This window comes from Rhinoraja longicauda, chromosome 21 (assembly GCF_053455715.1).
Source record: "Rhinoraja longicauda isolate Sanriku21f chromosome 21, sRhiLon1.1, whole genome shotgun sequence".
Taxonomy (NCBI): Eukaryota; Metazoa; Chordata; class Chondrichthyes; order Rajiformes; family Arhynchobatidae; genus Rhinoraja; species Rhinoraja longicauda.
Window position 1 is genome coordinate 16,792,123 of NC_135973.1, and position 26,058 is coordinate 16,818,180.

Below are 26,058 nucleotides of genomic sequence, written 5' to 3' on the forward strand. Positions count from 1 at the left end.
GCAAGGTGAAGCATGAACAAGTAACCACAGATCTATGCATGTTTTTATTCCTAATATTTCATTATCTAACATAGGAAATGGGGCAGCAAATTTATAGACAGGAAACTTTCACAAATAATAAGGTGATCATAATCATATGTTGATCTATACCGTTAGACAAATAATGACTCAGACACCCCAAATCCTGTTCAAAGATGTGTTCAAATAATCTTTTATGTCAGCCAGAGAAAGCAGAGAAGGCATTAATTTAACATCTCATCAGTAAAATAACACCTTCTCCCTCAACACTGCAGTGTCACCCAGTTTTTATACAGATCTGTCATGAAATCAGAACCAACATCCTCTTAAAACATCCAAGTTCAGTCCTAACCTGGATCTAAATGAACACTACATTTTCCAATTTTAAACAATTTCCCCTACCCCCGTACTGTTTTCTATGCCCCTCCTTCCCCACCTGCAACCCAGATGCACATTGTTGTCTACCCCCTCCCCTCATCACCCAGCTCCTTTACCTCCTTCATACACCCATCTCACATCCCAGAATCTCTCATTTACCTGTCCCCTTCCAACCTACCCTATACCCCATGTGGACACAAACTGCTGGATTAACTCAGCGGGACAGACAACTCTGGCGAGAAGGAATGAGTGACGTTGCGGGTCGAGACCCTTCTTCCCCTTTCAACCCACTCCCTTCTCCTCTGTCCTTTTTCCTCATTTTCCTATTTTCACCTCTAGCCTGTGGTACTTACTCCAGGCCATCAGCCAATCAAACCACCCTCACCCCTCACCTTTATCTGCCTATCACTTCAAGACTTCGCCCTCCTCCATCTCTCTTTCCCAGCTCTCTTGCCCCTACTAAATCAGTCTGAAGAAGGGTCCCATCCCAAAATGTCACCTGCCCATTCACTCTACAGACATTGCCTGTCCCACTGAGTTCCTCCAGTACTTTTGTGTTTTTTTGGTCAAGATTCCAGCATCTGTAGTTCTTTATATAGCCTCCAAATCAGAATCAGAGGGTGACTTTTGAACAATATGAAGCAACGTGGACAACTAAGCAGGGTTGGTATGTAATTAATGTGATAAAGTCAATGAAAATGGATGGTTTTTGAACTAAAACCTGTTGCGCCAAGTTTCATTTAAACACAGTATTTAAGTCGTGCACTAACAAATTTGTGTTGATAATGAAAGAAATCTTTTGCATTTTAGCAGTTTTGTACTTTTGTCCAATGTTGGTTGAAAAAGCCATATTTTAAAAATATTAAGTGCTAAGCAAAATACTGCACCTACATTTAAAAATGCCTTTTAAAGGGACAAGAAGTTTGCTTGTAGTCCCTATAAGAACACTTGATTATTCAATTGTTTAACTTATTTGCAAAGTTTCTATATTTATTTTATAATACCCTTATATTTACCGGGGTTAACTTCCATGCAATATGTATCCAGGTCCACCACTGATTTCCCCCTCCCCCTGGTAGCCCACCGAAAATGTGGATCCTTGGCTGGGTGGTGGCCGAACTGGACCTCGAGTCTTCCTTGCCGATTGGCGGGTCGAATTTACTGCCTGCGACCTGGCCGGAGCCAGCAGATCGGTTCTAATAGCCGACTACCACAGCCAATTGGCAGGTCGAATTTGCTACCTGCGCACCGGCATAGCCGGAGCAGACAGATCTGTTCCAATAGCCGACTTGCTCGGCCGACTTTGTGGGCCGGTATCTCGGCGCCCCAAGGCTGTAACCTGTCTTGAACAACAGATACAGTAGATGAGGTTGGAGGAGGTGCAAGTGAGCCTCTGCCTAACCTGAAAGGACTGTCGCGGTCCCTGGACAGAGTCAAGGGAGGAGGTATAGCGACAGGTGTTGCATCTGCTGCAGTTGGGGAAGGTACATTTGGAGGGGGAAATTTGAGTGAGAAGGGATGAGTTAATCAGGGAGTTGCGGAGGGAACGGTCTCTGCGGAAGGCGGAAAGGGGTGGAGATGGGAAAATGTGGCTAGTGGTGGGATCCCGTTGGAGGTGGCAGAAATTTCGGACGATTATGTGCTGTATGCGATGGCTGATGGGATGGAAGGTAAGGACTAGAGGGACTCCGTCTCTGTTGCGACTAGGGGGATGGGGAGCAAGGGCTGAGCTGAGGGGTACCGAGGAGACACGAATGAGGGCCTCATCTTTAATGGGAGAGGGGAACCCCCGTTCCCTAAAGAATGAGGACATCTCTGATTTTCGCCTGGAACACCTCATCGTGGGCGCAGATGCGGCGTAGACGGAGGAATTGGGAGTGGGGGATAGAATCTTCGCAGAAAGCAGGGTGGGAAGAAGTGCAGTTGAGATAGTTGGTGATTTGGGTGAAGTTGATGAAGTCTATGAGTTTTGCATGTGTGCAGGAGGTGGCACTGAGGGATTGCTCACCGTACCCGACAGAGGCAGGCATAGCTGGGTCCCATGCGGGTGCCCATTGCTACGCCTTGAGTTTAGAGGAAGTGGAAGGGGTCGAAGGACAAGTTGTTAAGGATGAGGACCACCTCCACTATGTGGAGTAGTGTTAGTAGAGGGAAATAGGATAGTTCTGCGGTCGAGGAAGAAACGGAGGGCTTTATCACCTTCCTGGTGGGGGATGCCGAGATGTCCTCATTCTTTAAGGAACGGGGGTTCCCCTCTCCCATCATAGATGAGGCCCTCACTCGTGTCTCCTCCGTACCCCACAATTCCGCCCTTGCTCCCCATCCCCCTGGTCGCAATGGAGACAGAGTACCCCTAGTCCTTACCTTCTACCTCATCAGCCGTTGCACACAACACATAATCCTCCAAACTTTCCGCCACCTAAAACGGGATCCCACCACTAGCCACATTTTCCCCATCTCCACCCCTTTCCACCTTGCACAGAGACCGTTCCCTCCGCAACTCCCTGGTTAACTCAACCCCTCCCACCCAAACTAGCCCCTCCCCAGGTACTTTCCCCAGCAACCACAGAAGATGCAACACCTATCGCTATACCTCCTCCCTCGACTCTGCCGAACCTGACAGGACTGTCCGGGTCCCTGGACAGAGGTTCACTTACACCTCCTTCAACCACATCTACTGTATCCGTTGTTCAAAATGTGGACTCGTACATCGGCAGGACCAAACGCTGACTGGACGATCGTTTTCGCAGAACACCTTTGCATAGCCCGTGTGAACCAACCTGACCTCCCGGTTGCTGGACACTTTAATTCTCCTTCCCATTCCTACACAGACCTTTCTGCCCTCGGTCTCCGCCATTGTCAGAGAGAGGCTAAATGCAAATTGGAGGAACAGCATCTCATATTTCACCTGGATAGCTTACAGCCCAGTGGTATGATTATTGATTTCTCTCACTTCAAGTAGCCCCGGCATTCCCTCTCTCTCTATCCCTCCCCCACCCAAGTCACACTAGCATCTCATTTTTACCCGACAAACTCCTTTATCATTGTTTTTTTTTGTTGCATACCTTGTTGTTCTTTATCTTTCTATATCACTGTCTATATCTCTCATTTCCTTCATCCCTAACCAGTCTGAAGAAGGGTCTTGACCCGAAACGTCACCCATCCATTAGATCCATGCACAGGCTAACCTAACTCCAAGCCCCATCATTTAGCAAACACACATTTAGACAAAGCTTTACAGATAAAAAACATCTACAATTAAACAAAACGAGCCACATCAATTGAATTCCAGTCATTGTTCCGCATGCGCACTCCTTTTCTCTCTCTTCATATTAATCATATGAAATAAAAATTTACAAAGTTAAAGGAACTTTAGACCAAAACACTTGCAAGTGACATTGGCTCACAAGTCATGAATCTCACTCAGCTGACTAAAACCTTAAATAACTCTCCCAAACTTTCCATCAAAAGTAATCAAAAAGAACTCCACCCAAACCAAGCCTTCAACTACAAGGAGGAACCACTTGGTCCTGTATAAAAAGAACACATACCACAGCCTAATAGTTAAGATATTTATTTATTCTATCACCATTGCTGAAAATGCAAAATGATTCATAACCATACAAATGTCCCAGGTTCACCCAATTTAACATAGTCAGTTCTAGATACAATGCAAAGTTTTAATTCATTTAAATGAAGGTAAATTGCACTCTGCAAATATGCTATTAGTTAGGCAATAACAAAAATAGTGTGCATGTTAAAATCATTGTGAGCCAGTTATTTTTTTGATAGTGAAGTCTCCAACGCCAAACGGCTGCTGGTGCACACATCCTGCTGTAATGACAACATTGCCCTCTGCTGCAGCAAATGAATACAACAACATATTAATTGAATTGCTGATAAAAGTGAGAATCCAAACCATTTGCTTTCCACATTTCATTCCTGCTTATTACAAAGTCACGAAGCACACGTAACCTACCTTCATAACCATATGCTACATTTAACTTTCATGCACATGTTCATCTTATATTCTTCGAAATTGCACAGCCCATCTGTGGTCTTGCATGTCTTTTAACTATTTCAGAACTCTGCAGTCCAAGTCCTCCCCAGGATAGCCATTATTTCCATCACCCCCTAATAGCACTGGGACTTGTATGGTAAAACACTCATTTTCCCTCTATCCTTATCTCATTGCAGTTTGTAGGGTTCATGACACGCATTTAACTGCTGTCATTTCTGACATTATACCACTATCCACATTGCAGAAATACAGGATATGCTGAGACCATAAATGTCATTCTACAAATCCTTTTTTTTCCTCTATTAGCCACTAAGGCTTTCTAGGAAACTTCCTAGTTTGATCACCAAACTCATTCAGAGCTTTCTTCATGTGTTCTTTTTCACCTGAACTCCAACACAGCCACTTCTGTACTATGAGAAATTCTGGTTGCACTTGATTCTTCAAATAGCTAGATAGTCCAACTGTACTCCGAGGCATATTTCTACATCAACAGTTTTTCCAGGTAAATCTTTCCATTTACATACTCAATAAAAATAACCTTCATGTCTGCTTAAAGAAGGTACTGCATGTTTACAACAAATGTTATTCAATTTTAGGACCAAAACATGCAAGCATCAATCACAACACATCCAGTCCTAACCCTCGGGAAGTATTCCCAGTCCCAGAACAGCAAAAGAGTGCATTCATCCATTAAGACATACCATGTGCTATTGTTTCAGTATAGAATTTGTTTAGGGAATGCACCTGACCAATGACTGTAATTTAGTGCAAAATACGATTATTTGCTGCAAGAATTGTAGATACTCCCTTCTGCAATCTGCACAGGACCATGAATCACAGGTTTTGGATCAACATTAGTTTTCTAAATGTTAATCTTCAACAAAAGTTGTTAAAGAAATTCCAGTATTTGCAAAAATTCAAATAAAAGTTCTTCATGTTTTCACATGTCATTGCCTGCAGCCAAGTTGTTCATTTAAAAGCAGTCAAGTGTCCTCTCCTCCTCCAACATTTGCCCTTTAATTTTCCCTTTTCTTAATAAATTGTAGTTCCAATGCGCTGGCAGTCCTTCGAAATTCCAGTGTGCTGTCAGTCCCGGTGGTCACATTTCAGGTATGATCCTGGAGGCCAAACACTGGCAAGGTATTCAACCCCTGGGGAAGGGAAATAGTTGCGACAACAATCTAACCTGATCTAATAGCTACACAGCAGGGACACTGGGTAAACATTCAAAACAGCAATGTCTATTCATTTTATTCCTTTATAACTTAGGAATGCTACCCATCACAGCATGTTTAGCACTCTAATGGGTCTCACAAAATGTTAAAAACTTGAGATTTTTCCAAAGTGATTCTTACTATTATCTGCTCATTTTGGGATAGAAGTAAATCTAGCCCACATAACATTTCACCAAAAGCTATTCCCCAAACTTTGATTCCATGCTGATACTAATCCTACTTGACAAGTAATTTAATCAAGTGCTCTAACAGCTTTTCGTCAGATAGTGCAGAATTCTGACTATTTACACTCCTGTTGTGGTATTCTGATCACAACTGCATCAGAGGTGCTCCATAAATGCATGTTTTTGGATTAGTACAGGAAACAATTGTAGAGTAAAAGATCAACTGATCTAACTCAGCGTTTCTCAACTGGGGTTCCGCTAGAGGTTGTTAGGGGTCCGCAAGAAATCCCCCGCGCCCTGGAAGTCTCCCCGAAAATGTGGCACCTAGTCTGGGCAAGGCAGCCATTCTCGACCTCATCGGGACTTCTACGGCCGATCAGTGGGTTGAATTTGCAACCTGCGGCTGGGGCTCTGGAACTACAGCCCAGCTGGAGCCAGCACATCTATCCCCATAGCCGACTTCCTTGGCCGGCTTTGCAAGCCGCTATCTCAGCCCCCCCAGCAGCCTAGGTGGACCGTTCCAGTACCGTTGTACCCCTATCGGAGGCCGTGACCTCCTTTGGTCAGGTAAAATGGATAAAGCATTTTCTGATTTTCTAGAACCAAGAGTGCCAGAAAATCAGTGGTGGAACAGCAATGAGTAAATATTAAATTTAAGTACAAGATTATATAACATATTAATTAAGACAGGGTTAAAATATAAAATACAGCAGAAAAGTCAATTACCACCTTTTGGGGCTGATTATCAATTTATGTGTGAATTTACTTCAACAAGCACTTCAATAAGCAAGATGACATTATATTTTAAATTACAGCAATTAGTGGTCATATGTGGGCTTGTTTTCCCCAGGACTAGAACCAATGTAGAGCAGAAATGCACATCCTTGCTAATCATATGTAAATGTATTTGAGTCATTTTTGTGTTTAATTTCATATTTGTAATTTTATTATACATGTACAGCATATTCTTGGCAAATTCTTGGGCATTATAATAAAGTCTTCAACCTGTTATATCATTTAAAAGTATAATAATCATAGGAAAAATATTTAGCGACGTCTATACGGCACCAGTGTGAAACGGCCTTTAGTGGTTAGTGGTCAGTGGACAGGAGCTGTAGGTGACGAATTTTTATGTAGGGGTACCCCGGGACATGAAAATGATTTCAAGGGTTCCGCAAGGGTAAAATGGTTGAGAAACGCTGATCTAACTGATTAGAAGAGCAGCCATGAGGGGTTGAATGGCCTACTTATTCTATTGCTCATTTAATCATTGAGGTGTTTCAGAAGAAAGCTGTAAAAGATGACTGGCAATAAAATGTGTTCTATTTCAACATCAAAGTATACAAGCTCGGCACAAGTTTAAAAAGTAAAATTCTAGTTGCTCAAAATGGAGATAAAATCTTAAAGATACTACCCGAACCCTCTATGAAGTATCAAATTCAAATCCCGATTTCTTAAGACACCAGCCAGACCTCAAAAGTCTACTCATCTTCATAAGCAACATATGATAGGTTTAGGATGCTTTATCAGACGAATAAATATTAAATTCAGATTGGTTAACTCATTTGAACAAAGTTGTATTAACATTTATAATATATGAAGCATTTACTGCTCAGGTGGTACTCATAAGAATAGAATAAAAAGATTATTCCCACACTCAAATGCAAGCTTTTCAAATGAAAGTATCCTACAAATGTCTCAAGGTTGCTCAGTAATAGTGGAATTTAGCCCTTTCTCTAATTGCATCAAATTCTCTTCCCAGCTTCTTGATGAGAAGTCCCATTTAAATATTTAACTCACAAATCACATGGTTCTTTCCATCACTCACTGCTTTGTGGCAAATTGCAGTATTGCTTCCTGGGAGCACCCAATACTTTCCAACTCGTGTTTTTAATAAGGCTATTTGCTAGATGATCGTCACAAAACATTGAGCGGTTAATAATATTCAATCATCCAATTATCTATTGACTGCTTTGTGATTTGAATCACTAGCTTCAATACCTTAGTATAAATTCCATCAAAGTCAACAGACAAAGATGGGTCAGATTCACTTTTGTGAAAACAGTTGATAAATTAACATCATTAGAGGTTAAAATGGTAAATAACAAATAATGGAAATATGCGAACAGCATGTCAGACAGCCGACAGAAAAAGTTGATTCACCTAAAACAATAACATTTGCCAAGAACTGATGGAACAAACCACCTGGAAAACCTCCATCCTTATTTCAGAGGCTGATGAGCCTGTTTAACATTTTCTGTTCTATTTTACTTTTTGGTTGATAATGTCACTGGGGTCACTTAGGAGTTATGTTAATTGAAGTGCAACAACATCAGAATAGGACAGTTTCTATAATCAGATTGTAATGCAAATTTAAGATGCTAGGACAATGTATCAGCAATCCCCAAGCAGTAAAGGTTGAACTGTGGACAAATAATGGAGGAGATGGGCACTGCTTTATCGCCTTCCCAGCCTTACAAATTAGTATGAAGTCAGGAGGTGAATATTCATGGGGAACCTATTGGAGAGGATTCTTCTGGATAGGATTTATCATGATCATTAGACATAGGAGCAGAATTAGACCTTTCAGACAATCAAGTTGCTCTGCTATTTGATCATTGGTCTATTTTTCCTTCTCAACCCCATTCTCCTGTTTTCTCCCCCTAATCTTTGACACCATTACTGATCAAGTATCTATCAATCTCAACTTTTACTTTTGTTTGGAGGAAAATAGCCTGATAAAAGACAATCGCCATGGCTTTCTCTATGGCAAGTCGAGCCTTACAAATTTGATTTGAGTGTTTTGAGGACGTAACAAAGGTGATTGATGAGGGTAGAGCAGTGGATGTTATCTACATGGATTTAAGCAAATGATCTAAACGATTAAGATGTATGGGGTCCTCGGCAACTTGGTCCTTTGAATTCAGAACTGGTTAACTCATAGAAGACAGAGGGTTGTGGTAGAAGCGTTATTCTAGCTGGAGGTCAGTACTCAACAGTACTTCACCCGATGAAGGCAAGTGTACCATAAGTATTCTTTACCAGTATCTACTTGCAGATTTCATCGCCCCAGTACAGGAAGGATAAGACTTTTTGGAGAGGGTGGACAAAAGGTAATCAGTATGCTGCCTGGATTAGAGGGTATTGGTTATAAGTAGAGGCAAGACAAACTTGGATGGTTTTCTTTGGAGTGTTTGAGATTGAGGGGAGGCCTGATAGAAGTGTATCAAATTATGAGAGGCATAGACAAGACAGACAATCAAAACCTTTTACCCAGGAGTGGTGGAGGAGGTAAATATGATAGTCGCACCTAACAAGCTTTTGAATAAGCATATGGATCTGCAAGGAAATGGGGGGGGATACGGATCATGTGTAGGAGATTATTTTAATTTGCCATCATGTTCAGCATGAACACAGTGGGTGGAACGCCCTATTCCTGTGCTATATTGTTCTATATTGGAGAAATATAATTAAAGCAATCGGTTAAGGAAAATAAATGCTCTTTGCTGTATTTTATCAAAAAGATTCCTTATTTGCAGAATCTTACCGGATATTAAGTCCTGAGGTTTGTTCCACGTTTTCCCAACTTTGCAATTTTGACAATAATTTCTAAGATTAAAGAAAAAGAAGAAATATATGCAATATTACTGATAAAAAAACATATTTGGTAAGATATCTACAAATTAAAAGGAATTGAGTGTGCAATATTCATTGGTTTGGGGAACCAGTCGCAGATTCGCTTCACCTCTCTTAATAATCCTTAAAACCTACCTTAATGTCCGTCTTTGATTAAGTGAACTGATACTATGTCCTGTGCTTGAAAAAATAGTTTCAAAAATAGAATCCACCGGTAAGCAGGAGATTCTGCCCAAGAAATACAAGTCCAGAAAAAAGCAATATTTTAGATTTGCAGTCAAACAACCAACCTCTTTCGCCAACTCCAAAGTAACATTCTCTTCCTTTAATTTCTCAAGACGTTCAAGTTTTTTGCGGAGACTTTCCATTTCTTCCTTTATAAGCAAATTGTTATCTTCCATTTCTCTGTTTAAAGAATAAAGATTAGTTCATATTTGGCATGCTTCAAAGTCACGCATCCTGGAAATCAATCCACTGAGTCCAAGATGACAATCAATCATTCATGCATTTCAATCCTATTAATTCACCCAAGATTCTCATCAACTCCTACTTCATTCTCATCTTCGCTGGCCACAGATACCAAATGACCAGAATACACCAAATCAGCTCCCCCTTTTGAAAACGACAGCAGGGAAAAGCTTGGCAGTTACAGACCCGGGTTTAACTTCAATAGTAAGCAAGTTATTCCAAAAAATTATGAAGGACAAGATTAATGATCACTTGAAAAGGCAGGGATTAAACAGAGATTTTGTTAAGAACAGATCCTGTTTGACTAATCTGACTCAATTTTTTGAGGTAACAAAGTACTTGGACGACATCATTCCAATAGATGTGGTCTGCATGGAATTCAATAAGTCGCTCAAAGGTCACAAAGGGAAACTGGTCCATAATGTTAGGATCCATGCAATTTAGGGGACGCTGCCAATTTGGATCCAAAATTGACTTGGTTTATAGGAGACAAAAAGTAATGGTTAAGGGTTGTTTTTGAGATTCAATGCCTGTAACTAATGGTGTTCCACAGAGATTGATGCTATGCCTCCAGACTGTTGTAATATATGGCAAGATGGCCATATGGTGTTCTGGCATGCTTGCTGAACCCAGAAGGGTCATACAGCACGGAAATAGGCCCTTCAGTCCAAGTCATCCGTGGCAACCAAGATACCCCTTCAAAGCTGGCCCCATTTGCCCACTTTTGTACCTTTTCTACCCATGTACCTACCCAAATGCCTTTTAAAAGTAGTTATTGTACCTGTTTAAACTGCTTCTTCTGGTACCACCTTCCACATACCCACCGGCCTCTGTGCAATAAAGTTGCCCCTCAGGTTCCAATTAAATGTTCCCCCTCTCACCTTAAACATATGCACTCAGGTTCTTGATTCCCTAACCTGGGAAGAAGATTGAGCATTCACCCTATCTATTCCCCTCATGATTTTATACACCTCTATAAGATCACACCTCAGCCTCCTGCACTCCAAGGAATAAAATCCTGGCCTGCTCAATCTCTCAGGCCCCTGATTCCAACAACATCCTCTGCATGCGTTCCAACTTAATGGCATCTTTCCTATAGCAGGGTGACCAAAATTGAACACAATACTCCATGTTTGGCTACACCAATGTCTTGTACAACTGTAGCATAACACCTCAACTTTTTTTTACTCAATTCCCTAACTGATAAAGGCCTGCGTGCCAAAAGCCCTGTTGGACGCAGATCTACTGCCATCCACCACAGTTGGTTCACTCTTACATCTTTACTCCAAGGCTATATTCTGCACACTAGTTATTCTTTCCGCATTGCACTACTTGCTGTCCTTGTATATGCTATGATTTGACTGAATAGCCCGCAAACAAAATTTTCCACCGTGGCTTGGTGTAAATGACAATAATAAACCAATACCATATACGTGAATGATGTGGGCAGCACAATACATTTGCACAATACATTTGCAGAGTACACCCAGATCGGTGGAGCTATTGACTGACGAAGGTAATCGTAAACAATAGGGCGATATATGTTGATGAAATAGGCTGAGAAATGGCAGAATATTTAAAAAAGCTGCTCGAGTGACAGTTCCTCAAGCAGTTTATTTGTTGTCTCAGATCAAGCATGTGCAGTCCCTTGTATCTCCAGATGGTTTTATTATGATAAATGTGAGGTGAAATATTTGAGAGTATGGAGGTTAGGACATACACCATGAATGCTAAGGTCCTAGGAACTATTGAGGAACAGAGGGACCTTGGTGTGCGAGTTCAAAGATCATTGAAAGTGGCAGCACAGGTAGATAAAGTAAGGCATATGGGAAAATGATCTTTAAATCATGGGTATTGAGTATAAGAGCAGAGAGGTTCTGTGCTAACACCATAAAACATTTGTTAGACCACAGCTGGAATACAGCATGCATTTCTAGTCACCACCCTATAGGAAAGATGTGTTAGCACTGAAGAAGGTGCAGCAGGGATTCACCAGGATGTTGCCTGGGACAAAGTGTTTTAATTATGAAGAAAGACTGGATTGGTTCACTCTGTTTTCCCTGGGGCAGAGGAGATTAAGAGATGACATGATTAAAGAATATAAAATGATGAGGGGTGCAAATGAATTGCAGGAACCTTTTCCTCTTATCCGAGGTTAATAAAACTCGACACAGAAATACGGTAAGGGGTACTTTGAGGGGATACGAGGACCTTTCCTTACCATGAGAGTGGTGAGTATCTGGAATGCACTGCCTAAGAAAGTAGTGACAGCAGAATCACTGACAGCATTAAAAAGGTGTCAAGACATACATTTGAATCGCCTGGTCTTTGAATGCTACGGGGTAGGTGTTGGATGATGGCATCACTATGGATAGTGCATCGTGGCTAGCATGATCATGGTGGGCTTAATGGTCGTTTCCCTGCTGTTTTACTTCCAGCTGCCCTTAGAGTTTACTGTATTTTTATTTTGTACCACAATTTTATAAAGAAATAAAGCGTTTTTCTGTGGACCAGTTTCACAATCCTACCTGTAATACTCATTTTTCTCCTTCAGCTGTCGTAGTTCTTTCTCCAGCTCAGGAACTCGAGCCAGATCTGACCGCATATTCTTCACTATCACAGAATCCTGTTCCTGTTGGCTCATTTTATTCTCCAAATCCTAAATATAGAAAGACAACTAATTGGGATTTTAAAGCATTTATTTCTTGCTCTTGATTTCTATTTTTTCTTTCTTCTCTTTGTAATATTGAGAATTATTCCAATTAATTCTACCAATACGGATCAAGCTGCCAGAGGAAGTAGTCGGGTCAGGTGCAATAAAACATTTAAAAGACATATGGACAGATACATGGATGGGAAAAGTTCGGAGGGATGTGGGTCAAAGGCAGACAAATGAAACTAACTTAAATGGGCATTCTGGTCTGTTCAGAATAGGTTTGTTTCCATGCTCTATGACTTTGACTATGACTGCAGATACCCAAAACCAATTATCAAATACTTCTTAGACATAGGAGGAATCATGGTCTGAAGGGTATCAACCCAAAACGTCACCCAATCCTTCTCTCCAGAGATGCTGCCTGTCCCGCTTGTGTCTACCATGGTTACATCAAGGTAAGTAGGAGGGGTCTAAGCAGGAGATAGATCAGCTATGGATTTTACTGTAGAACCAACTTCAGATTCTAATTTTTACCTTATTTTCTAATAAATTAAGATGATTATATGCCTTAATATTCAAATAAGTGTAAATGATTATTGCATCCAAGTATTTTCTTGCATATATTTTAATGTTAGATTTTTTTGCGTTAGTCAGTAGATGAATGGGTAGCACAAATTTTGGACAATTTTCCCTTCCACCAATCATGGCGCTGAGCCCAACTGGCCAGGAACCCAGATGGGTAAAAATTAATGAGAACTGAAACAATGGACTTTTGACTGTTAGCCAAGTCAATTTTAATTACAATAATCCCATCTGAAACCTCCACAAAGTCTAGAACTCCTCTGTCAGAACATCTTTCTGAAAACTCAGTTGATGGCCAGTCCTCATCATTTTTAATGAAGCATATAAACTGGGTATTTCTCTGGATAAACAATCTGAAACAATCATGGTTCACCTTCAATTTCTGTTCATTCCCAGCATTGGCCACGTGAACTGCCTCCTGTTCTTGAATCTTGTGCACAGCATCTTGCCACTTCCTGGTTATGGAACAAAAACAAGAATTAGTCTTCTTTAAAATATACTAGACAGGTGTGGACCCGTTGGATCCAAATCCTTCCTGTGGGCACGGCAACCCCCATTGGGTGCAACCCTCCCCCAACGGACGACCTGTGGACCCGTTGCCGACCGGGAGGGGGGACAGGGAACCACTCACCATGGCCCCGGGCAGCCAGAGCGAGCCGTGGGCCCGTTGGGTGGAAACCTCTTCTGCAGCGTCAGCTTGACGGCGACGGCCATCTTCTTTGACCCTCTGCTGCCTCCTCCCCCACTCTCCCTTCCAGCACCCCACTCTCCCCCCCCAATCTTCCCTCCTCCCCACCCCCACTCTCCCCCACCCCCACTATTCGCTCCTCCCCCCCCATCCTGCCCTCCTGCCCTCCTCCCCAGCCCCACTCTCGCCCCATCCCCACCCCCTAGTGAGACCGCACCTGGAGTACTGTGTGCAGTTTTGGTCTCCAAATTTGAGGAAGGATATTCTTGCTATTGAGGGAGTGCAGCGTAGGTTCACTAGGTTAATTCCCGGAATGGCGGGACTGTCGTATGTTGCAAGACTGGAGCGACTAGGCTTGTATACACTGGAATTTAGAAGGATGAGAGGAGATCTTATCGAAACGTATAAGATTATTAAGGGGTTGGACACGTTAGAGGCAGGAAACATGTTCCCAATGTTGGGGGAGTCCAGAACAAGGGGGCACAGTTTAAGAATAAGGGGTAGGCCATTTAGAACTGAGATGAGGAAAAACCTTTTTCAGTCAGAGAGTTGTGAATCTGTGGAATTCTCTGCCTCAGAAGGCAGTGGAGGCCAATTCTCTGAATGCATTCAAGAGAGAGCTAGATAGAGCTCTTAAGGATAGCGGAGTCAGGAGGTATGGGGAGAAGGCAGGAACGGGGTACCGATTGAGAATGATCAGCCATGATCACATTGAATGGCCGTACTGGCTCGAATGGCCTCCTCCTGCACCTATTGTCTCTCCCGCAAAGAGTGGGTTGCTCTGAACTGGCTCCGCACAGGGGTCGGACAGGCTAGATGCAGGAAGATTGTTCCCGATGTTGGGGAAGTCCAGAACAAGGGGTCACAGTTTAAGGATAAGGGGGAAGTCTTTTAGGACCGAGATGAGAATGTTTTTTTTCACACAGAGAGTGGTGAATCTGTGGAATTCTCTGCTACAGAAGGTAGTTGAGGCCAGTTCATTGGCTATATTTAAGAGGGAGTTAGATGTAGCCCTTGTGGCTAAAGGGATCAGGGGGTATGGAGAGAAAGCAGGTACGGGATACTGAGTTGGATGATCAGCCATGATCATATTGAATGGCGGTGCAGGCTCGAAGGGCCGAACGGCCTACTCCTGCACCTATTTTCTATGTTTCCATGAGAATGGAGAACCAACTGGGAACAGACATCGCAACCTCCTCAATTCACTGGCGCACCGAACACCACAGCCCCACCCGGCTCGGACATGCCCCGCAAAGAGTGGCTCGCCCTGAACCGGCTCCGCACAGGGGTCAGCCGGTTCAACGCCAACATGCATCGTTGGGGGTTGCGTTCATCAGCAGCCTGCGTGTGTGGAGCAGACCAGCAAACAGCGCAGCACGTCATTTTTTACTGCACTGTCCTCCGTCCCACTGGCTACAGCGCCTGGAGGGCGTTACATAATTTCTGCTGCCTCAAACGCAAGAAGAAGTTACAAAGAAACAGTTATGATTACCTTCTATTTACATTAAGAAGTCTCGTTAACAAATGACAGAATGGCAACGAAAGCAACCATGACAATATGGTTCCCAAATGATTCCCAAATTTTTTTGACCTACTTGCACTGTACTTCTACTTGTTCAAGCAGCTCCTGACGCTCTGTGGTCATTGTCGCCAGCTGAATCTCCTGGCTCATATGTTTCCGTTGTTGCTCTGATATCTTGGCCTTCAAAGTTTCAATTGTCTGCATTACAATAAAGAGAAAGCAATATCATAAGAAACATTGAAATATAATTTACTTTCAAAATGTAATTTGCAAGATTAGACTCCCAATATTTTCTATTTCTTGAACCACGTCAATATTGAACCTTTTCAAGAGGCTCAACTCTGAACCGTAATTTCAACCACTCCACAAGTTCCATCAAATGATTGATAAAATGATTTAGTTGCTGAAATTCAAAAGCAATCAGAAATAAACAAACTACTTCTTTGTCAGCATTATTTGAAAAAGACACAAAGCATACAGATTAGCAAACAACCCAGTGCACTTGACAGCAGGAATTCCCGCAGAGAAAATCCCATCGTGGGAAATAGAAACAAGAGTGGCAACTTAATTAATGAAAACACAATTTAAATCATTTATGTAGGAAGATATTAAACAGTATGAACCCAATTGGGTACAGATTTGATTCCTCAATCTATGCCTAATTAACATTTTGTAGTTTAGAGTTTATAAAAGAGATAAAGGAGATAAAAAGGAAACGGTTATTGCTCCATATTGCTCCATAAATCAACTGCTGTTCACTGGCTCAGATGGAAATACATTTGAAATCATGACAAAAAATAAAGCTTGGTGTGTCATCTTGTCCCAGTGAAGTAACACCAAACAACCTTAGCTCACACATGAAGGCCTCTACCAGGAGGCAAATCGACTTCCCAATAACAACAATAACACCAGTCCCAAACACAAAACTATATGCTCAGTATTCCAACTCTGTTCAAATATCTAACTTCAGAAAAAGCAATTGTCATGATGTGCCAGTATTTTTGCATTGCATATGGAGGCACATGTCAAAATTGCATGATTATAGCTTAGTTTCTAGTTTAGAGATACAGCGCGGAAACAGGCCTACAGAACACTATCCTACTCACACTCAGGACAATTTAGGGACAAGCCAATTAACCTACAAACCTGTATGTCTTCAGAGTATGGGAGGAGACCAAAGATGTCGGAGAAAACTCACGCAGGTCACAGGGAGAAAGCACAAACTCCGTAAAGACAACACCCATAGTCAGGATCGAACCCGGGTCTTTGGCGCTGTAAGGCAGTAACTCTACAGCTGCGCCACCATGCTGCCCCAGTTGAGCTAATTGAGTTCACGTTCTTAATTAAAACATTATAAGTACCGGTTAAAATAAAAACTCGTACAGAATCTCATTTGGAAATTTTAAAATATTTTTAAAGTTCAAGAAATGAATATTTACAGATGAACTGACTAATGCAGCAATGCAGAGAAAATCTTGTTAATTGTGCATTCCCTTCCTGTAAAAAGAGTTCTCACAGGTTTCTTGTATTACACTCCTTTTGGATTTCCACCACGAGAGGTCCTCACAATGCATATGAAGAATTCTGAATCGTGTGGGAACTGCAGATTATGGTTTAAACCGAAGATACTCAAAAAGCTGGAGTAACTCAGCGGGTCAGACAGCATCTCTGGAGAAAAGGAATAAGTGACATTTTGGGTCAAGACCCTTCTTCAGATAATTCTGAATCCCTGTCTTATAAAGAAAAACTGTTCTAGAAAAGCATTTTCTAGGACAAAAGATTCCAGGATCAAGTCATTGAATCATACAGAATGGAAACACGTCCTTCGGCCCTATTTGCCCATGCCGACCAAGATGCCCCATCTTCGCTAGCCCATCTGCCCACAGGTGGTATATATATATACAAAAAACAAAAATTCCCATCTTGTTTGTTCTGTTTGTTTCCCCATATGTTTGTGCCTCCCTCACACGATAGCGTGACAATTTTAGGCCCACGTTACTCGCCATTGTCCTGGGGTCTGTAGTACCCAAATTTCATTCAAATTGGTCTTATATTATTTAAGTTATAGACATTTTAAAGTTCAAAAATTACCTTTTCCATTTCCCATGGCCCTCCGCCACGTTCGACGTCATAACGGGACCCGCACAAGTGACAGGAGTGGCGGCCAATGGGGGGGGGGGGGAGGACACGATGGCCGTCGGGGGCAGGAGCCGCCAGAGTGACAGACAATGAGGGGCGGTGAGGGGTGCTGGCTGCTGAGCCAACGAGCTACCGCTAACTTTAATAAATGCACTCCCCCCCCCCCCGCCGGGAGAACTGGCGCCCGTCCCAGCGTGCCCCGCGCCTGACCTTCCTCCCGTGGTGCAGCGCGGCAGCAGAGGGTCCAACAAGATGACCGTCATTGCCGAGCTGTTAGGTCCACCTTACTCACCGTTGTCCTGGGGTGGGCTGGAGGAAGTTTCAATCAAATTGGTGTTATATTTTTTTAAGTTATTGACATTTTAAAGTCTAAAAATTACCGTTTCCATTTTTCCTGTCTGTCAGCCGCGTTTGACGTCACAATCGGACCCACCCGAGTGATGGGAGTGACGGCCAATGGGAGGGGGGTTCCACGATGGCTGCTGGGGCGGGACTGGCCAGAGTGACGGGAGTGGCAGCCAATGAAGGGGGGGGGGGGGGCGTTGAGCAGTCGAGCTGAAACTTTAATAAATGCGCTCCCCCCCCCAGGGCACCCATCCCGGCGTGCCCCGTGCCTGACTTTCCTCCCATGGTGCAGCGCAGCGGCAGATGGTCAAACAAGATGGCTGTCGCCGCCGACCTGCCGCTACAGGAGAGGTTTACACCCAGCGGGTCCACGGCTTGCTCTGGCCGACGCGATGGAAGCCCTGGGTCATCGTGAGTGGCTCCCTCTCCCTCTCGGCCGCCCACAGCCCCAGGGGACACTCCCCAGCCAGCATCGGCTCCACAGATCGTCAGTTGGGAGAGTGTTGCCGGGCCCGCAGGAGAGGCTTGCACCCAATGGGGGTTGCCACGCCCGCAGGAGAGGTTTGCACGGAGGGTTGCCGGACCCACAGGAGAGTTTTGGATCAGTTGGAGGAGGGTTGCCGAGCCCGCAGGAGAGTTTGCACCCAACGGGGGTTGCTGCACCTACTGGCGAGATTTGGACCCAATGGGTCCACGTCAGTCTAGTATCCCTCTAAACCCTGTGCAAATGTATTTAAAATATCATTTTAATATCTGCCTCAACTACCTTCTCTGGCAGTTCATTCCAGATACCCACTACACTCTGTGTGAGAAAGATGTCCCTCAGGTTCTTGTTAATTTTTCCCCTCACTGCAAATTGATTTCCTCTGGTTCTTGATTCCCCTACTCTGGATAAAAGACTGTGCATCTACCTTATCTATTCCCCTCATGGATAGGAAGTAACTGCAGATGCTGGTTTACACCGAAGATAGACACAAAATTATGGAGTAACTCAGCAGGACAAACAGCATCTTTGAATGGAAGGAAACGTATCCCATTCCTTCTATCCAATGATGATGCCTAGCCCCCTGGGTTACTTGAGCATTTTGTGTCTATTCCCCTCATGATGTTATTATACACCTCTATAAGATCACCCATCATCCTCCTGGACTCCAAGGGATAGAGTCCTAGCCTGTCCAACTCTCCATATATCTCAGGCCTTCAAGTCCTAACAACATCCTCGTAAATCTTCTCTGTACTCTTACCAGCTTAACAATACCATTCCTATAGCAGGGTGAGGAAAACGGAATAAAATACTCCAAATGTGGCCTCACCAATGTCTTGTACAATTGTATCATAACATCCCAACCCTGACTGATGTGCTGAAAGCCTTCTTGCCCACCCCATCAACCTGTGACACCATTTTCAGGGTACCTGCACTTCTGGAGTTATTAATGCACGGTTCCTACCTACTATTAACAGATGTTAGCAGAGATAAGGTGAGAAACAAAATGACCATGTTTTGAATAGATATATTCCAATTGAGAATCTGAACAAATTACATTTTATGCAGTCTAAAAGATAGTACTGTTCCATCTTTGTTGCAGAATCAGTTTACCTGATTGGCTTCAGCAAGTTTATCTTCCCTTTCTTGTAACTTCTTATTCTGGACCACAAGATCCTCTTTCAATGAAATTTTCACATTAATCTGATCCTTCAGCTTTGCCTCAGCCTCTGCTTCCTTCTCCTGCAGTTGTTTAATTTGGGTAACCAGCTCCTGGTTTCGATCTGCCTCCCGCTGCATTGGAAGAGGAAAAGATATTAAAGAAAACATATCACAACAAAACAGTCACAGAAAACATTAAAAGTCACAATATGAAGATTTACATTAGCTCAAAATTGATTAAATTCATACCGTGTCATGTAAACAATTACATTTTAGATTAGTTTAAAGATGCAGCATGGAAACAGGCCTTTCGCTCCACCACGTCCATGCCGGCTATTGATCACCCATTCACACTAGTTCTATGCTATCCCACATTTTCCTCCAATCCCTACATATTGGGGTAATTTTATAGAGCCAATTAGCCTACAAATGCATGTCTTTGGGACTGGGGACAAACCAGAGCACACAGACGGAGTCACAGGGGGAACGTGTAAACGTTCTCCGTATTGTATTAATAATACAAAGAAAGTAAATTCAAATCTCACAAATCCTGGAACTAATTATACCAAAGAGCTACAAAAGAAGGGTAGCAAGTAGCACAGAATTATATGAAGTAGACAATAGGTGCAGGAGTAGGCCATTCAGCCCTTCGAGCCAGCACCGCCATTCAATGCGATCATGGCTGATCACTCTCAATCAGTACCCCGTTCCTGCCTTCTCCCCATACCCCCTCACTCCGCTATCCTTAAGAGCTCTATCCAGCTCTCTCTTGAAAGCATCCAACGAACTGGCCTCCACTGCCTTCTGAGGCAGAGAATTCCACACCTTCACCACTCTCTGACTGAAAAAGTTCTTCCTCATCTCCGTTCTAAATGGCCTACCCCTTATTCTTAAACTGTGGCCCCTTGTTCTGGACTCCCCCAACATTGGGAACATGTTTCCTGCCTCTAATGTGTCCAATCCCCTAATTATCTTATATGTTTCAATAAGATCCCCCCTCATCCTTCTAAATTCCAGTGTATACAAGCCCAAACGCTCCAGCCTTTCAACATACGACAGTCCCGCCATTCCGGGAATTAACCTAGTGAACCTACGCTGCACGCCCTCCATAGCAAGAATATCCTTCCTCAAATTTGGAGACCAAAACTGCACACAGTACTCCAGGTGCGGTCTCACCAGGGCCCGGTACAACTGTAGAAGGACCTCTTTGCTCCTATACTCAACTCCTCTTGTTACGAAGGCCAACATTCCATTGGCTTTCTTCACTGCCTGCTGTACCTGCATGCTTCCTTTCATTGACTGATGCACTAGGACACCCAGATCTCGTTGAACTCCCCCTCCTCCTAACTTGACACCATTCAGATAATAATCTGCCTTTCTATTCTTACTTCCAAAGTGAATAACCTCACACTTATCTACATTAAACTGCATCTGCCATGTATCCGCCCACTCACACAACCTGTCCAAGTCACCCTGCAGCCTTATTGCATCTTCCTCACAATTCACACTACCCCCCAGCTTAGTATCATCTGCAAATTTGCTAATGGTACTTTTAATCCCTTCGTCTAAGTCATTAATGTATATCGTAAATAGCTGGGGTCCCAGCACCGAACCTTGCGGTACCCCACTGGTCACTGCCTGCCATTCCGAAAGGGACCCATTTATCCCCACTCTTTGCTTTCTGTCTGTCAACCAATTTTCTATCCATGTCAGTACCCTACCCCCAATACTATGTGCCCTAATTTTGCCCATTAATCTCCTATGTGGGACCTTGTCGAAGGCTTTCTGAAAGTCGAGGTACACCACATCCACTGACTCTCCCCTGTCAATTTTCCTAGTTATATCCTCAAAAAATTCCAGTAGATTTGTTAAGCATGATTTCCCCTTCGTAAATCCATGCTGACTCGGAATGATCCCGTCACTGCTATCCAAATGCTCAGCAATTTCGTCTTTTATAATTGACTCCAGCATCTTCCCCACCACTGATGTCAGACTAACTGGTCTATAATTACCCGTTTTCTCTCTCCCTCCTTTCTTAAAAAGTGGGATAACATTTGCTATCCTCCAATCCACAGGAACTGATCCTGAATCTATAGAACATTGGAAAATGATCTCCAATGCTTCCACTATTTCTAGAGCCACCTCCTTAAGTACCCTGGGATGCAGACCATCAGGCCCTGGGGATTTATCAGCCTTCAGTCCCATCAGTCTACCCAAAACCACTTCCTTCCTACAAAGAATGTTTTAAACCAGAAAGGTTTACATTTCAGCAGCCTATACAAACCTCATAGTTCCAGGAGCTGGTCTGTGCTACCTTCTCCAGCTCAATTCTGGCTCGCTTATGATTAACTTCCATCTTCTGCTTTTCCCGTTCCACATCTAGAAGGCGAGAGTGGGAACGAATATATTCAGCCTGCTCCTCAGCCTGGAAAAAGTAATTTTCAACTTTAGTTCTTTTGGAATTATGGGCTAGGCAGATTGGGAGAAGAAGCTGTTCAGAGGACAGTATATCAGCTACTCAGCTCAGCCATTAAATTTAAATAAATGAAGCTATTGTAGGTCTGGACACGACAGGAATCAGGCCAGACGCCAGATAAGTAGTAACAACAACTTTAATCCGTAACGAACATACACTCACAGTCATCCCCACGAGTCAAAACAATAAACCCCTTCCAGCAAACCCCGTAGCACCAGACCACTCTGTCCCCAGGGGAATGACCCAGGGAGTGACCTAATCCCCCTGTCCACTCAGTGCCGAGGGGAATGACCAAGGGAGTGGCCTAGCCCCCGGGCACCGCCACACTATGTTAATATCCATGGCACAATATATTTTGATTAGGTATATTAAAATGTGATGTTTTTAATGGTATAAATATTCTTTAGTTTGGGAGAATATATGATTAATGTAAATAAGTAATGTTTATACAATTAAGTGTGCATTTCATGAAATACTAACCATGTTGACAGCCTATTTTATCCTGAACTTCTGAGAACTCAGAAAATCATCCTTTATATGGACACTCAAATCTTACCAACCACTGAAGTCAAGCTAACTAGCCTAGTTTCCATTCTTCTGCTTTGCTCCCTTCTTGAACAGCTGGGTAATATTTGCAATTTTCCAATCATCTGGAACCACACCCGACTCTAGTGATTCTTGAAAAATCACTACCTCCACAATCTCTAACACCACCTCCTTCAGAGCCCTGGGGTGCAGTCCATCCGGTCCAGGTGACTTACCCACCTTCAGACCTTTTAGTTTCCCAAGCACCTTCTCGTTAGTAAAAGTCACTTCACTAACTTCCACCCCCTGACACTCTTGAGTTTCAGGCACATTGCTCGTGTCTCTACCATGAAGATTGATACAAAAAAGTTATTCAATTCCTCTGCCATTTCTTTATTCCCCATTATCACTTCACCAGCATCATTTTCCAGTGGTCCAACGTCCACTCTTGCTGCTTTCTTACTTTTTCTATATCTGAAGAAACTCTTACTATCCTTTTGTATTATTGGTTAGCTTACTGTAATTTTTCATATTTTCTCCCCATATTGCCTTTTTAGTTACCTTCTGTTAAATGCTTCTCACTAATCTTTGCAATGTTATATGCCTTCTCTTTTAGTTTTATGCTGTCTTTGACTTTCGTTGTTAGCCACGGTCGCCTCATTCTCCCCCTAGAATCTTTCTTCCTCTTTGGCATGAAAAAATCTGGCATCTTCCAAATTTTTCCCAGAAATTTCTGCCATTGCTCTTCCACTGTTATTCCTGCTGGGGTCCCTTTCCAGTCAACTTTGGTCAGCTCCTTCCTCATGCCTTGGTAGTCCCCTTTGCTCAGCAGTAATACCGACAAATCTGATTTTGCCTTCTCTCTCCCAAATTGCAGGTTGAATCTTATCATATTATGGTCGCTACCTCTTAGTGGTTCCTTTACCTTGAGCTCCCTCATCAAATCCGGTTCATTACACGACACTAAATCCAGAATTACCTTTTCCCTGGTCTGCTCCATTACAAGGTGCTCTAAGAAACCATCTCGGAGGCACTACAAATTCCCTCTCTTGGAATCCAATACCAAACCGATTTTCCTAGCCTACCTGCATAATGAAACAATGTTACATGACCACTGTAACATTTTATCTCCTGATGTAATTTGTGCACTTGCAACACACTTTACCAATTTATTCTGTTTGTTTCTCATGTGCAAGTGTGTCAAGAAATGGGTAAAGCAGATCCCAAAGGGCGGGAAAATAAAAATAAGGACAAGAGAATAAATTAATCAATCATTGAAAAAAGTGGCATCAATAACAACCTCAAAGAGGAAACATGCCTACCAATCCTCCAATAAATTTTATGTGCCTTGAGCAATTGTTTCATTCTACTTTTCTCCACTTCCGACCCCATTACACCTGATTCAATTTCTTCTCCTCAAAGAATCATTGCACATATATTACCTAATCAGTTTCAAAAACTTCCATATGCTAGCAAACAAAGATTGACCATTGGTATTTCTGGAGGTCTGCAGGATCCAGTGGATTAAATTACTGGATAAGCACTATTGAAGCCACAATACAATATGAAATGTGAGCTTGGAACTGGGAAGCAGAAACTTTTATTTAAAGAAAGAAAATTAAAATATGAAGTAATATTTACCATAATCAATAACACAGTGACACTGCAAGATAAACAATGTACTGACCTCAATTCTCTGCTGGTACTGCAACTGCAACCGTTGCGAAGTGGAGCTCTGTTCACTTGCGCTGGGCACAGAAGCAGAACTTAATGACAAAAAGTTGTTGAAGGAACGCAAAGTAGAGTAGACAGTAGTATTCTCTCCTAGATCATCCATTCTGACTTTGCCCTGCAACAACTAAGCCACACAGAAAAACTCAATTTAGCAAATAAATATATTTTTTAAATTTAAAACATTTTTTAAAGTATTTTCATCCATTGTACATTTCCTATACCCTGCAAAAAACAAATATTGCTGCAAAACCTCACAGATCAGAAGGGATCTGTAGAAAGGAAAAGTTAAATTTCACATCTACGACTTTTCATCACAGCGGAGAGAGAATGAGAAACAATTTAGTTGTGCAGAGAGGTGGAGGACGACACTGGGTAGAACACAGGAAATTTCTCTTATCGGGTAAAATAGGCGTGAAAAAATATATACTGCTAAACAATTGCTTGGGGGTAAGAGGCACTAGAATTGTATAGCACGGAAACAAAACTTTTCAGCCCACCACGGCCATTCCGATCACGATTCCTATCTACAGAAATCCAATCTGACTGCATTAGGTCCGCATAGCTCTACTCCTTTCCTTTCCTATCCAAGTACCCATCCAAATGCCATTTAACCATTTTAATTGTGCTTTTATCTGCCGTTATTACTCCCTCTGAAGCTCTTTCCATATCAACACTAACTCTTCGTGGTTCCACAAATCTTTTTTAATTTCTTCCCTCTCACCATATCTTTCTCAGCTGGTAGAGCTGCTGCCTCACTTCAATCCTGACCTCAGCTGCTGTCTTTGTAGTTTGCACATTCTCCCTGTCACCGCACGAGTTTTCTTCAGATACCACGATTTCCTCCCCACATCTCAAATATGTGGGAGTTTGTACGTTAAATGGCCTCTGTAAATTGCCCCTAATGAGTGCGGGGTGGGAAAATCAGATACTAGAAAACTAGAGTGAACGGGTGATTGATGGTCAGTGTGGACCAAAGGATCTATTTCCATGCTCTATCTCAAAACTAAACTAAAACAAATGATAAACCTACTCCCTCTAGTTTTAGGCTTACCCACCATAGGAAAAAGACGTTGCTATCTATCCTATCTCTGATTCTCAATTTAATAAACCTCTATAGGGTTGCTCCACAGCCTCCTGCATTCTAGTGAGAAGAAAACCTCCCTATCTAAGATGGGTCTTGACCCAAAACGTCACCCACTCCTTCTATCCAGAGATGCTGCCTGTCCCGCTGAGTTACTCCAGCATTTTGTGTCTATCTTCAGTGTAAACCAGCATCTGCAGTTCCTTCACACACTAATCAAAAACCCTTCTTTCCGAGTAATTTCTTGTAAATCTCTTCTGCACTCTTTCTAATGCTACCATAACCTGTAGTGTGACAACCACAATTGTACACTATACAAGTGGGGTCTGAGCAACGTTTTGGGCAGCTATTGTTAAAGTTCGGTTCTTAAAACAGACAATAACACAAACAGTTAAAGGTAAATCAAGCAAAGCCTTAATTATCATCAGACAGGAGTGGGGGGACCAGTGCTAAGGGTGTATGACCATACTCAGCACTCCCCTTGCTTCCACTCAAAGATACAGCATTTTTATACAGAACTTGCAGCAAGAATGTTTAACACAACATTTCCTTCAAATCAATCACAAACTGTATCGAACACAATATACTCGACACCCTTCAGTCATAAAATATTCCACACAATAAGTCATTAGTCAACGGTAAGGATCCTTATCATACCACAGACGGTCTTATTTACACATTCCCACAAGTAGTCAACAGTTAACCACATCCTAATCTTAGCGAGAGCATTGTCCATCGTCTTTCC

At 42.7% G+C, this 26,058-nt stretch overlaps 1 protein-coding gene across 2 annotated transcripts in view; it reads right to left on the reverse strand.

The window, feature by feature from the left end:
• Nucleotides 1-26,058, reverse strand: part of LOC144604264 (mitotic spindle assembly checkpoint protein MAD1-like) — a 233,359-nt gene that overhangs the window by 200,471 nt on the left and 6,830 nt on the right. For both annotated transcript variants that reach the window (XM_078418504.1, XM_078418503.1), the window contains exons 2-9: nt 24,186-24,356; nt 21,782-21,922; nt 19,450-19,629; nt 15,442-15,566; nt 13,532-13,613; nt 12,449-12,579; nt 9,743-9,857; nt 9,364-9,425 (exon numbers count right to left, since the gene is read on the reverse strand). In XM_078418504.1, coding sequence (XP_078274630.1) covers nt 9,364-9,425; nt 9,743-9,857; nt 12,449-12,579; nt 13,532-13,613; nt 15,442-15,566; nt 19,450-19,629; nt 21,782-21,922; nt 24,186-24,335 — 986 coding nt within the window. In that variant the 5' untranslated portion in view covers nt 24,336-24,356. The remainder of the gene's footprint in view (nt 1-9,363; nt 9,426-9,742; nt 9,858-12,448; nt 12,580-13,531; nt 13,614-15,441; nt 15,567-19,449; nt 19,630-21,781; nt 21,923-24,185; nt 24,357-26,058) is intronic.